The sequence below is a fragment of the Aquila chrysaetos genome, chromosome 12, assembly GCF_900496995.4.
Source record: "Aquila chrysaetos chrysaetos chromosome 12, bAquChr1.4, whole genome shotgun sequence".
NCBI classification, from domain to species: domain Eukaryota; kingdom Metazoa; phylum Chordata; class Aves; order Accipitriformes; family Accipitridae; genus Aquila; species Aquila chrysaetos.
The window spans coordinates 9,118,884-9,132,736 of NC_044015.1; the positions used below are offsets into that span (position 1 = coordinate 9,118,884).

At 50.4% G+C, this 13,853-nt stretch overlaps 2 protein-coding genes across 17 annotated transcripts in view; both read left to right on the forward strand.

Annotated features, from left to right (window-relative positions):
• The window catches only part of DARS2 (aspartyl-tRNA synthetase 2, mitochondrial), a 29,712-nt gene extending 28,169 nt beyond the window's left edge, over positions 1–1,543 (forward strand). Inside the window, exons 18-19 of one of the 3 annotated variants that reach the window (XR_005933769.1) lie at positions 642–786; positions 1,452–1,543. The gene's annotated coding sequence lies outside the window, so the exon portion shown is untranslated. Of the gene's footprint in view, positions 1–641; positions 1,228–1,451 lie in introns of those variants that run through there. The other 2 variants (XR_005933770.1, XM_030033218.2) reach the window with 2 other exon arrangements.
• Positions 1,544–1,815: 272 nt separating this feature from the next.
• RGS8 (regulator of G protein signaling 8) overlaps positions 1,816–13,853 on the forward strand; it is a 30,161-nt gene continuing 18,123 nt past the window's right edge. For 2 of the 14 annotated variants that reach the window (XM_030033230.2, XM_030033233.2), the window contains exons 1-2: positions 2,837–3,154; positions 9,849–9,907. In XM_030033230.2, the coding sequence (XP_029889090.1) occupies positions 3,050–3,154; positions 9,849–9,907 (164 nt within the window). In that variant the 5' untranslated portion in view covers positions 2,837–3,049. Of the gene's footprint in view, positions 1,884–2,836; positions 3,155–5,748; positions 5,797–9,047; positions 9,114–9,245; positions 9,276–9,347; positions 9,908–11,390; positions 11,927–13,853 lie in introns of those variants that run through there. The other 12 variants (XM_041128100.1, XM_030033235.2, XM_030033234.2 and 9 more) reach the window with 12 other exon arrangements.

Consider the following 13,853-nt stretch of genomic DNA (forward strand, 5'->3'; position numbering starts at 1 on the left):
CCAAGCCATCAGACTTTACAGCCAGGACGGGCTGCTAATTTCAGTAATGGCACTGTCCCGGCTGCCTGCTTTGAAAGATGCTTGAGTTTTGTTTATGCACAAGGGAGTCGTGTTTTGTGAGCACACCATCCACCACGGGGGACATCTCTGTGAGCAGAGGGCCAGCACTAATGCCATCCTGTGTGGCTGTGAATGAATTCACCCTTTATTCAGCGCTTTCCACCCCTGCTGAGCCGAGAGCCCTGCACTGCTCACAGGCGTACATAGATGCTGCCATTTGCAGCGCTCCTTCAGCTGGGCTTCCACACCCCGGTGCCTCTAATCCCGGACAAAACCCAGGCCGTGGAGCAGCAAACACAACGAGACCTCTATTCTTAGCCTGCAAAGCCTCAAAGCTGGTTCTCTGGGGTGTCGGGCGATGAATATGCAGCTACTGGAGCTCTTGACAAAGCCGAGTGAATAGCAGCGTTTGTCGTTAGCCCTGAACATACACTCCTCTCCCATTGGATCTGTAGCCTTCACTGCAGCTTTTCACAGTTACATAAATATGGCCTATTTTCCCCTCACGACTTAACATCTTGCTCACTAAGTTTAGGCTTTTGCACACGTACAAAAGAAACCCTCTGATTTTTCACACACAGCTGGAAATCCTGGCTCACCCGGGGAGAAGCCATCCCTGCCTGTATAAAGCCTTCACAGTGGTGATGGACAGCAGTGCTGGCAGTGTCCCCTTGCGAGTGGCACAACCCTGCGAAGTCCTGGATGCTGCACTGCAGATCATCTGAGGTGCCTTGTCCTTTTTCCCCCGAGAAAGTCGGACCCCAGCTGTGTGGCTGTGAGGATGCCAGAGGGTCTGCCTCCATGGCAGGCTGCTCGGCGTCCTGGAGACTGGAAGGTTGGCTGCATGCTTTGGGGCACAGAGCAGATGGCTCCTCACTCCCCAGAAGATGCTGATGTGGGTAGATTTTTCCCCCAAGATGGTTCACCCCCACCCCCCTGAATGTACCGGGAGATTGCACTGCAGTGTATCTGCATTAAGAACAGCCCTATAGAGAATGGATGTCATTTGGAAACCTCCCAGCCCTGGGGTGTAAGAAAGCTGACTTGCATCCACTGAGACTCTGGGAGGCTTTATCAGTGATATAAGTGATACAGGTGTACGGGGCTGGAAAACAGATGTCTGCATGCCCCCCTGCAGTGATATTACTCCCTGCTTCAGTAGCCTGAAGGGATCCAGCTCCTCAGTTCTGCTGGAGTCCCTCCGTGGTGGGGAAATGGTCAGGATCTTGACATAGCATCATATCTCAGCTTCTTACTCCTCTTGTGGTGGGAAATAAGGATACCTGGTTATAAGTCCTGAAATGATCGTCCCCTAGGCCAATGCATCTGCTGCTACGGTCACAGAAGCCATCCATAGCTATGGATCCACAGCAAGACCTTTTCTATTCCAGGGCTGATGGCATGCTGTGACTTGAAACATGTTCTGACAGCTCCTGGCAGAGTGACCCATGAGGGAGATGTTTCCTGGAGCTGGGCACCAACATCCTGAGGCCAGCTGAGAAGGCAGGCGGTTGGGGTGCTGGATTTTGGCTCAGGAGAACTCGATCCTATCCTGCTTTGCTGTAGACACGTGTAATCTCGGGCGAGTTTTGAAGGTGTATTACTGAAGCTAGTCGCTTAGAGATGGAGACAGACCTGGCAAGGTGCGGTACTCTCAGGTTAACTGCTGTGGAGGGTATTGACTTGGAGACTTTCTGTGCTTGTAATTCAGTGCATCACGCCCATTGATTTTTTTTTTATTAACAGCAGCCCTGTGGCTAGATATCCATGTGTCTCTGAAATCACCAGTGGGAAACCTTAGAGTAGGGAGCTGTGGTAAACAGGTGAGTAGGGGGTTTCAGGGAAGGGCATAATACGTTAAGCATCTGACGTTGCTTTCATTTTAATCCTGCTGACCAAACTGAGCACCCTAGGCAAGACCCAGCCCCTCTGAGTGGTAAGCCACTAGGGCAGAATTGGGGAGGAGGTGTGGGATCTTTCAAAAAGCTGGCAAGGGCATTAGGCACAAAGCTCTTGCTTCTTTCCAAAGGGGCACGCGCTTCTAAGCATGTGATGCTTTAGAAAAGCACATTGTAAAAATCTGTGGAGTGAGGAATTGGTAGCCCTTTGGGGAGGATTACACCTAGATTTCTGAATCCCTGGCATTTTGGGTCTGTCATTGCAGCAGATGAGCAGAGTGTCAGGGACTGCAGGCAGCTCTGCACACAGCTTTCTGTGCAGCATGCAGAGGGGAGGTGTTATGGCTGGAGTGCCTTTCCACACCCTCCAACAGCCCGGCCAGGCCTTTGGACCTGTATCGGCATGACCCGGATAATGGGAATGGGGTTGGGGCGGGCCTGAGCTTTAAATGATGCTGATGCTTTGGGTATGCGCAGCCCATTTTCTGTCTGTCTTGATGTAATGCCATTTTTAAAAGCTCTGGGTCAGGCTAGTCCTACACCATCCCTAAATGTACCTGAGGAGGACTGGAGTTGGGGATTTTTTTTTATGTTCAATGGAGGAAAGGAGTCATAAAGGAGAAGCTGAACTCTATCACTGCAATCCCTTCCTGCCCTCTAGTACGGCCATTCCCCTCCTAGGTAAAAGCAAACAAAGAAAACAAAGCCCCCGGTGCCCAGGCGGTAGTTTTCCTTACTCTGATGGTCCATGAGGTCCTAATTTTTTCCCTGTCCCTTTTCCCCACCGTTCCCCCGGCTAGCAGCGGCTGCTGGCGAGTTCTCCATGGGCAGCAGCCAGCCAGCGGCAATAATGAGAGCAAGTCAGGCAGTGCCATCCTATACAAGCCTCTGTCTGCTCTGCGTGTGTGCATCTGCGAGAGCGCGCGCTCTCGCTCTCCCTTCTCCCCCTTCCCTCTCTTTTGTAACCCCCCTCCTTCCACCAGCTCTTGTTCTTTTCACGAGATGCAGGGCTAGGGAGCCAGGAAAAGTGGCACAGTACTGCTGCTCCTCCAGAGATAACTGTGACCGGGCTGGGTCCTTCGCCCTCCCTGATGCACCGGGAGTCTGCAGATACTGTTCCTCAGGGTCCCAACCAGCCATGTCCATCAAGCACCCAAAGCCACGTAGCCACCACCCTGCTGCCAGCTGCAAGACAGGTAAGAGCTAGGAGGGCCTTGGTGGGTGATGAAAGGCCCTGTGGTTATGAGTCCCTGGGGGAGGGATTTTTACTTGCTCCTGTCCCAGTTTTCTGGGGGGAAGGATGGCTCCCCCAGGCAAAGTGGGAGGGGAAGGGTGCTGCTCAGATGTCACCCCTATTAATGTCACGGTAGTGCTTCTCCCGGTGCATTAATCTTCCCCTTGGCGTCTTACGAATGGTCAAAGGGACGCAGACACCGCTTCTTATTAGCAGGCAGCGAAAGAGAGCAGCGTATTTCTTATGTTAAGCCCAGCCCAGCCCTGGCTGGACTGATACAGGAGCAGGACTGCTTCTGGGGTGATCTCCGTTTCAATGGGATTAGTGGTGGGCCTTTGATGCTGGGAGAAAACATGAGTCTGTGCTGGTGCCTGCAGCTCTGAGATCTTTACCATCTTTTCATTTTTTTCCTCCCTTTGCTGCTGTTGTTGTTTTTAAATGGTGGATTGCATTTCCTTGGAATATTTGGGTATCTGTGACATTGCAACTAACACCCAGGCTGAAAGCTGGGGCTGAGCTAGTTAAAAATAAGACTAATTGGAGCGAAAGGAGAACGTGTTGGAGGCGAGAGAACTGCATTGAGCAGAGACTGTAGCAAAAACTTGCAGATGGCAGGAGCATGTGCACTCTTAGGGAGAAGAACGGGGGGCTGACCTGAGGGGGCTCATTTTCCTGCAGCCCTGGCTGCAGGGCTGCTGTAACTCATGGGGATCCCTGCAGCGGCAAAGGCCATCTCTTTGCCATTCAGTGGGTGGGGGGAATAAGCTGGTAATTTGGCACAGCTAAGAAATACAAGGGACCCGTTGTGCTAGCATCTTCTCTCTGTGGCTGATTATCACTGCACCCAGTCCCGGAGGAATGCAGTTGCATTCCTCCATCTGGGGAGCATACACGTTGCATAAAGGGCTGTGCTTTCGCTGTCCTGTTGTGCTGCCCTTCTCTGAGACCCACTTGTTCCTGCAGCCCCAGGCTCCTCCGAAGCAGCACTGTCTGCATTGGCAGGACAAGCCTGGCCTCTTGCCCTGCAGTACTTCCATGTGGTTCTGGAGATTTTGCTCAGTCCGTAAGGCTTGACTAGGGCAGGCGTTGGCAGAGCTCACTGTGCATCTCTATCCAGACTGGCAGGACAAAGCAATGATTGGTGCTGGATGCAGCAGACATTTTTATGAATAACCACCGTCTGCTGGAGAAAGAGGATGAGCCCATCTAACTCACTTCATTTATGTTTTAATTAGGGCTAGAGCAGCAGCCTCCAGAGATGAAAGAGAAATCCCAGCTCACCCATGTGGTTAACTCTGTTTGTATTTCATCGTACAAATATCCATTCAACTGCTTACATGTTTAAAGTTAAGCACGTGCTCAGGTGTTTTGCAGCAGTGGGAATGACCTCCCAGTGCCATGTTGTGTATCTGTATAGCGGTTAATAGCCCTAGTAAATCCTTGCTGTGGGACCTGGATGCCCTGTAAGCCCAAGTCTTTGAAATAGCAGTGATAACAGCAAAGCAGCGTAGACCTTGTCCATCATAAATGGATTTGTGACTGCAATCCCGAGATCTTCAGGTTGAGTTCTAACATTCAATAAATGACTAGTTTGCAGTGTTCAGCTTGCAAAATGCAGGCTGCTTGTGAGCACCTTAAATGATCTCTCAGCAGAAAATTAACCCCATCTCTCAGCAAGCCTCACTCCCTGGCCCATGTTGAGCATCAGATCTCAATCAAAACGTACAAGGGATGGAGCATCCGCAGTAGGGGATCTTTATGGAGCTCCGTCTATCGGGATGGATCTGTCTCGGCTTCCCAGCCATACACACCAACTGCGTTACAGACGCTGCCATATTGACAGCAGCAGCGATCCTGAAAGCTGGGAGGACTCCAAGGCTGCACGGAGCAGCTCTGTGTCAACTCCAATCCTTTCTGCCTCCCTGCTCCACGCTAACAGCATCCTCTCCAACGCACATGCAGAGGCACCGACGCGCTTCTTTACGTGTAACTGCTCCTGGGCATGGGAGCGTGTTTCCTCAGAGAACAATTATGAAATTGTAATAAAGTGCTTTAAAGGGGAAATTCTTCCCTTTGATTCCTGTCTCGCGCGCTGCCCCTCTTAGCCCGGAGCCTCCCACACTGCTTAGCTGTTGGTTTTGTGTCCTACCTGCCTGGAGGAATTGGGGAGGCAGTTGGGAGCGCGCAGGCTGGGGCCAGGAGCCATCTCGCAGCGGAGGCATCTGTTAAGCTGCAGCAGTTGCGATGCCCGAAAGCCACAAACATGTCCAGAAGATGCTTTTATCATTGACACAGGGGAGAATTTAAATAGCTGCGATGCTCTCGAGCTAAGCCGGAGGCAGAACCGTGGATCGCACTTTATGTAACTCATTTTTATTTTTAAGCACAGTCTTCTACTGTCAAGGGGAGTTCAACTCAGTGGGTGTCTCCTATCTCCTGCCCTGCCTCGTTAGCACATGTGAGGTGGCTTCTTTTACCAACCTCCATCCGGTATATCAGCTGCCTGGTTTCCTCACCTACCCCTGAAACTCAAGCTCTCCTTGTTTCACCTTTCAGGATTTCCTGCCTGCCTGGCCTGATGTGGAGAATGATTTGAGGTTTAAGGTGAATAGAAAAATTAACCCCTTAAAAATACTCTGAGCTACATCTGTGGATATTTCCTGATGTTACTGGAGCTCCTTTTTTAGAAGAGGGAAGAAGCTGTTCTTATGGCTCTCTTCATAAGTGAGACAAGTTTGTGGTTTGTTTTGCAGTTTAGGAAGCTATCTATGTCAATGGTAATTCCCTCCTGCCAAGGCAGTCACCTCGTGCTGGACCAAGTGCGTTTTCCCCCCCGAACTCTAAAACAAGCAGGCAGGCAGGTGGGCACAGTGAGCAGAGCACTGCATGTCAGATGTCAGTTACTAACAATATTCTGGTTTTAATTGCAAACAGTGGTGGAGAACAGCAAGCTCTGGAGGTAAATTAGTTACTACTTTGAATTACCTTGGGGTTGGGCCCATATAGGTACCAGTCTGGATTCTGGATAAATTTTGAATGACCACGTGTGGGAGGAGATCAAATGACACTTTGTGTCACGAGAGATTTGCTAGGATTGTCATTCCAGGTCAAGGGCGGTTGTTCCTTCCAGTCCTCCAGCAAAAAATACAAAGCCCCCTTGGGTCACAGCAGAAGTGGACCATGGCTGGAGGCCTGTGGTTGAGCCAGAGGCAGGCTTTGCAGTGTGCAGGTCACCTGAATTCCCAAAGCAGTGACCACTGTGGGAGGCAGCTGGCCTCACGTACTTGGCATTTTGCAGTCACAGAGCCTACATCACAGAGCACCTTCCAGAGAGATCCCAAAGGCAACAGGATCTCATGAAAACATATCAAAGAATGACTTCACCTATGGGGAGGTAGCTGTCAAACATCACAGCAGTCTGAAGAAGCACTTTCTTGGCGCTAGGGAAAAATCTCTTGGACTAGCAAGTTGTGAAGCACACCCTTGAACAAGCTCCTTGCAGCACGGTACTAGAAAAGAGAGATGCTGGCACAGACCCAGGAAAAGTCACAAAGTAAGAGCAAATGCAACCCTAAAGAAGTTCAAAGCCCTTGTGGCATGGATCACTGTAAATATGACAAGGCCACAAAGTCAGAAATGAGAAGTGGAAGCGACATGGCAGGTTCGGTGTGATGGCTCGTTAGGCATAAAATAACGGAATCCCGGAGCGGCAGCAGACCCCCGAGGAAACAGAGCAAGAGTGAGAAGATAGGGAGAAGTCTGCTTAAATGTCAAGGTGAAGGAGTTTGTTTAAGGCAAACCCACTGGAGATGTCAGCCAAGCAAATGAGCTAGTCAGTGTAGGCATCCTCTGATCTTCCAGCTCCAAACTGAGAAGGGCGGTCAGCTGCCAGCCCCGGGAGGAGCATCCCTGTATCTGGAGACACAAAAGCCACGCAACTACCAGCCAGAGCTGCTTTCCTGGTCCTGCCAGCCTCGTAAGGACAGCCATACTGGAAGGAAGAGATGTCTTCAGGCCACGCAAATTTATCTAGCGGTTGGGTGGCAGAAACTGGACCAAGTGAAACTGGTGGAGGTGTTTGGTCCAGAAGAAGTTTTTGGGTAAAAAACACTTAAATGATGATCAATAGACAAAACACACAGAATAGGCAGGGGGGCTATTTAAAATAATAGGGAGGGTGAAAAGGACCCTGGAGATGGTGGAGAGAAGATTAATGCCCAGGGCACAGGCTGGCAAATTCCCTTCCACCCTGCCCGGTGACAGCCAACAGCCCCAAAGCTGCATGTGTTCACTGCTTGTGTATTTGCTGTTAGCAGGTCATGAGGAAATTGCTTTAAAGTATTTCTTGAAGAGATTTAAAATATTGGATGGGATTCAAGCCTAATATCAAAATGAGTTATTTTATTAAAAGCTTTTAAATAGAAGCTACGGAGTAGTCAGAAGCAGGAGGGCTATTTTAGAAGGAATTTGCTATAAACCTCTTCTATTGCACGGAAGCTTTCTAAAATATTACCCTGTAAAATATATAATTCTCTTTATCTGCAATTTAATTACATTTCCCATAGTGCTTCTATCAACACAGTTCACTTATTTTTCTTCTCTATTAACTCACACCTGGCATAGGAAACTAGAAGAAAAAACAGTTGAACTTCAGAGTTACTTGTGGGTTGCTCTAGGATCTCACTGAGGTCATGAAGGGGTGTACTGATGTACTGGAGAAATAGGGACTGGGGGCTCTGTCCATGCTGGTGATGGCTATGAGATGGCAATATATAAAACTGTATAAAAGCAGGAGGAGGAGCAGGAGCACTCACACGGTCCTCTGATATATCCCATCCAGATTTAGTGGATCAGAGTTTTTGATCTGTTTGAGACTGCAGCAAAGTCCAGTCATCTGAATAATGGGCTAGAATTATCTAGAGTTTTGTTGATTGAATGTTTTGTTGACCTCCCCCACCCTACAATGTCTGTGTGTGTAAATGAGATCTGAGGGATGTCCTGGAAGTATTATGAAAACACTGTCACTTGTGACATCCTGCGGTTGCCCAGAGAGAACCAGGAAGTGTGGAAACACATTAAAATAAAAATGACATGTTAGAAGTTAAACCCTTGGTGGTGATGTATTAAATTTGGCTTGGGTTTGGGGCAAGGGCTAAAGCTGACTGTTATTTAACTTGAACAAACCAGCCTGTTGTACCAGAGGCATAAGATGAACCTCAACCTTTGACCTTGGCTGAGAGGAGATTGTACCAGCCATGGCATTTTTTCAGCGCTTGTCCTCTGATAACTGGAGACATCATTAATCTAAGTCAGGATGACCTGGGCTTTGCAATGGGAGGATGAGAACAAGGCAAATATTTCCTTGCCAAGTTGAGCTGTGAAAGAGGGGGATCCAAGATGATGGAGAGCTGGAATCATTGCTACAGTGCTGCTAACCCCTGCGTTTTGCAGGACTCTGTCTTCCCCCAGGGATGTTGCCTGGTGATAATGTGCTATCTCAAGACATGCTTGCTGCTAGGCCCAGCAGTGTTTTAGCAGAGAAGCGGCAGGTAACTTTCCAGAAAAAAGGCAATGACTTGTTTAACTGCAGAGGACTTTTTTTTATTATTATTATTAATTATTTTTTTAGTCAATCGACTTTATCAGGATCAAAAAAAGCAACGGAGATCCCATGGCTTGAGCTCTCAGTGAGTCAGTGACCCACATCAGTGCCTGTGCAGCCTGCGTGACACCCAGGTGTTGTTACTGATGGCTGAGCTAAGCCCGCAGCTGGGGGGCTGTGCTGCAGCCCCACCGTGTAGGTGCCGTGGGTTAGGTTGTTGTTAGAGTCGCTGGAGTGCGCTGGACACCCCGTATACAACCTCTGGGGGATGGAGGTGTGGGTGCAGGAGAGAAAAGGGAACCGGAGGCTATACCGTGGGGTGAGCACACCGACGGAGGTTTCAAGGAGACTGCTGCGGGGCAGGGAGCGAGCAGGACTGCACACATCTGGTGAGGGAAGGGGAGATGGATTAAAGGGGTCAATCACATCACTGACTTGCCAGGTGGATTTTTTCTTCTGTCATCCCATGCCCTGCAGTAAGGTACTCTCTTTCCTGTTAACGATTTTATTTGGCCCTGCTGACACCTGGGCTCTTTAATTAAAGTCTCCCATCCCTTCTGTCTGTGGCAACTCCTGACAATGTGAGGGCAGCAACCTTCCCTAAACCTCAGAGGAGCCGATTAAAACGATGCAGGCGGATGCTTTATTCCAACATACCGAGGGTGACAACAGCGAGCGCTTTCGCAGGCATCCCCCCTCCCCGCCCCCAGATGCTCCCTGCCAGCCTTTGGCATCCACCGCCTGTGCGGAGCGGTCCCCCATCTCCAACGGGGGAGAAGCTGGGGTTTTGCTGCCAGGTGGGTGAGGAGGGGATGTGGCGAAATGTGCTGATCTGGTGGGCTCCTCGGCAGTGCCGCGGTGGGAGCTGGCTGCGCGGCGGAGCCCCAGCCTGCTGGGTTGAGGCTGCTGTAGGGTTTTGCTGGATGTGAGAGAGCTGCTCTGAGCTGCGCTGCTACTGCCCAGAGAGAGGTGGGGAGGGGAGGGGTGTCGAAGTGTGACTTTCACCCCGTGCAGGGGGTTGTCTCTGAAGAAGACAGCTCTGCTCTCTCCCCAGAGCCTCTTTGACCACGCTGTCGGCACAGACCCACCGGCAGAGAGGACAGGTCAAAGGCAGTGAGTATCTTTTTCTCTGTGTCTGTCTGTCTGCAGTGCCTCTGTGTTCATTTTTTTCTGGCTTTCTCTGCATGCGAATGGATGGTCTTAATCTCTCGAAGCCCCTGAGATCTCATAGTTTGTGTTTTGGTTTTTTTTAACCTTTGTGCTGCTAATTTTTTCTATTGGGATGGCTTCTTTATCTTCACTCAGGTGATCTGCGGGGGTGGTTTGATAACCTGAATGTCATAGTCGCACCCCTCCCTTTCTGTCTCCCAAGGAGAAACCCCCAAAACACATCTGTGATGAGACTGGCAATTCTCCTTGACCGGGGTCCTTTCGTAGGAGGGGGAGGTAGGATGAATGATGGAGTGGGAGGCAAAAAACCTCACCATGGACCCCTACTGGGATGCCTTTACCAGACGCCACAGATTAGATTTCTAAAGTCATAAGTGACTGGCTTTATTTGCAATCAGAGGAAATATCTGTGGGTATGTCAGCCTAGCAGTGGAATTGCCTTCGTGGGAAATACAGGTCTCTGCGTCCGTGAAGTCAGACAGACTTTGGGATCCCAGGGAAGTTCGGTGCTGCTCAGCTGTGCAGGTTGTTGCTGCGGGGGCTGGTGAGCTGGGGGGAGCGTGGGCAAGCAGAAGGCTGTTTCATAACAGTACCCCCAAAAGCAGGCTGCTAGAGGAGGCTGCAAGGAAGAGGGCACCCGGCTCCACTTTCAGCTGTCACTTCAGAGCAGCAGTGGGAAAGAGGAGTAGGGGCTGCTGGACTCTAGGAAATCATGTGCTGTGGCCCCACATGCGGGTGAGGCTGTTAATGAGGAAATTTAAAGGGGCTTAAGGAATTACAAGGATTGATTTCAGTTAAAGCACATCGAAGCAGCCGGTCAGGGTAGAGATTAAGGAGATGCACTCACTGACATGTAGCGCAATCCCAGTTCCATTAATTTAGTCGGGAAGAGGCTTTGTGCGTTTTTAATGTAATCAGGTTTTAAAAGGGATGTTGCATTGGGCAGCCCAAGCTCTGGGATCTCCCCAGGCCCCAGCAGAGCAGGGTCCCGGGTCCTTTGCACACAGCCTCTGCTATCATCAGTTCCTTTGTCTCCTCCTCAGTTGTTCCCTCTGGGCAAGAGAACGTGGAGGTTACTTGGAGCTTGGCCCCGTCCTCGCAAATAAGAAACCTTAGCCCTTTGCTCACTATACAGTCCTGCTCTCTGTCCCATCGGTCTCCTGGCTGGTGGACCTCGCCTTTACTCTCTGATGTGAGACTTGTTCAACCAAGGCTCATGGGGACCCTGCCATTCCCTCCCTCCCTTCGTCCCTCCCTTCCTCCCTTTTGCAGACTGTGCATCTCCTCGGTGGCTTCCCACAGGCTCCCACCACCCTGAAAAGGAGATGCTTTCTTTGAGTTATTTTTGTGTGAGTGCTTGAGCCTGTGATGGTGAAAGGACCAGCATCTGCAGACGCGTGAAGTCCTCCTGTTATTTTATTTGCAGTGCCAGCTTTTCCATGATGCCTGGCCAGTAACATCAGCCATGACCTGGAGGGACAGGGACAAGAGGTAGTTTGGTCTTCTTAGCGAGGTCAGCCCGGAGCTCTGCCTGTTGAGGAGAGACCTTCAGAGGTGTTGAATGATGAGTGCGATAATGCCAACTCCTGCTGCTCCGTGGTGAGCTTGTGACGCCAAACTCAAATCACTTTAGACCTGAAGCTGGACTTAACCTGCGGTCCTGGTCTTAGAAGGAAATGCTGTCTCTCCTCTGTGATCATCCCTCAACTCTGAACGTCTTCCATTGAAAAATTGACCTTCTGCGCTAGGAGGCAAGGATCAAATGGGTTGAGAACAACTGGCCATCCTTTTTTTTGCAGAGGATTCTTTGATACATTTTTAAGTGCCAGGAGATGAAACAGTAAATCCCTCCTTCCCGCACTCCTGCCTCCTGCAAACAGCCCCGACTGCTGTCCAAGCCAGCCAGTTAAAGGGTTAACTATAACTGGATGCCTGAATGGCTGCCTTACTGATCCCATGGAGGTAACTGAAAAGACATGATGCATCCCTCACCCCTGCCCATCCTGTCGCTGTCTGCCTCATCCAGCGAGCCTTTCAGCTCACTGCGGTGTCCCCTCTTCCCTCCTGCCCTTCCCTTGCCTCTCTACCTCCTGCGGACCCGGTTTCTTTCCCCCTCTTTCGCCTGTGTCCTGTCTTGGAAGTCCTCACCTAGAGACTGATGTTCCATGAGAGACAAGCTCCTTGCTCGTGGTGCAGCATCTCTGTCCCCCATACGCTCTGATTCCCTGCTGCAGTCCCTTGATCTCAGGCATCAGAGAGAAATCTGAGCAGCATTGCGGTAATGCATGTCACACCGCTTGCTGAGAAATTCGTGAGCTTGCTAGAACAAACAGTGCGGGGAAGATAAAGGTTGAGGGTAGGAGGTATCAGGAAAGGTACCAGAAAGACCTTAGAGCTGACTCGGTGTCCGTTTGAGCACAGCAGGTCCAGCATGCTCAGCCAGAAACATGACACTTTGCACGCAGTATTTCTGCACTGATGTTTGAGGTTTATGTAACAGCATCCTGAGACCACCAGCCATGGGCCCATAGTTTTAGGCTGTGCAACAATTCCTGTGACTGAAGATCTCCAGGTTTTTGTGCTTGTTAAATGCTGCGAGCTGCCTGTGCTGCACCAGGGAGACACTCATTGCATTTAATTAACATTTAATTTGCTTTAAGATTACATTAAAATGTGCAATAATAGAAACTCTCTGAAGGGCAGGAGAAGAAGGGGGAAACAGGCGTGCTACAGATTGGCTCAGTCACTGGTGCTGAAGTGTTCTGCAAGAATTACATATGGAAGAGAAAAATACTGTACTTCCCTCTGCAGTCACAGAAAGTATTTGGCATCTGTCTGGCAGCAGGGCTTGGAGAAGGGCTTTCTCCAGCTCAGAAGTGGGTCCAGCAGCTGAGAAGTGGAGACTGGCTCACTAAATGCTCCTGCCATGCTCCAGAGGAGAGAATGGCCTCATTCCATGTCCAGGGAATCTAGTAGAAGGGATGCCCTTGGGCTGGAGAAGCAAATCACAGGCTCTGCCCTTCTAGAGACCATGTAAAGCCATTAACCGGCACCTACGTGTCTTTGAGAGGAGATGATGCCAGTCCCGTATAATGCATGTGTGTGTTGCGTTTCCCTCCCCCTTTGTGTTCCTCCCCGTCCTGGGGTTATGTAATGAAGGATGCTGCGGATCCCCCGGCTATCCCGGGAAGGGGCTGGCAAGGATGCGAGGGGCTGGCGGAGGAGCGAAGGCTCTGGGGCTGGATTGAGATTTAGAGGAAAAAAGCAATAAAGCCATTTTCCGCCTGGGTAAGCCTGTCAGGAAAGAGGCAGTTTTAGCCTGCTTATGTAACCCTGAGTCTAAAGAAGCTGCTTGGGATCCTGGCTGGGGTCTCATGGCTCTGCAGCACAGGCTCACCTTGCAGGTGCCTTACTCCCTATTCCCTCTCTTCTTCCTCCAGCCCCCTCCTGCCCTCTAGCCCTGGTATTTGTGCTGGTTTTGGTGCTGCTAGATTGCAGTGACCGATTTCAGGTATTGCTGCCCTTTGCTCTCCTTCCACACCTGACCTGAGCAGGTCTTTCCAAGAAACCATCCCAGAGCGCAGCCTTTAAAAACCTTTTTGCTAGTCAGAGCAGCTGAATGACTGGTGTGGGTGAGCCTTCAGCTGCTCTGGTGCTGTGTCCGTCCTTAGCGTCTGCTTGGCAAGCATACTAGAGATGTTTCAGGGTCCCTCCCACAGATGAGGGAACCAAGGACACAGGTCTGATGAGGCACAGAGCCACTGAGGTTTTTTGGTTTGGTTTTGTTTTGGTTTTTTTTTTTTTTTTTTCCCACTCTGGCTAGACTTATAATCGTCATCTTCTTTGGTTTTCCCCTGCTCACACCCCTGCTCCCCCACATCGACCGCAG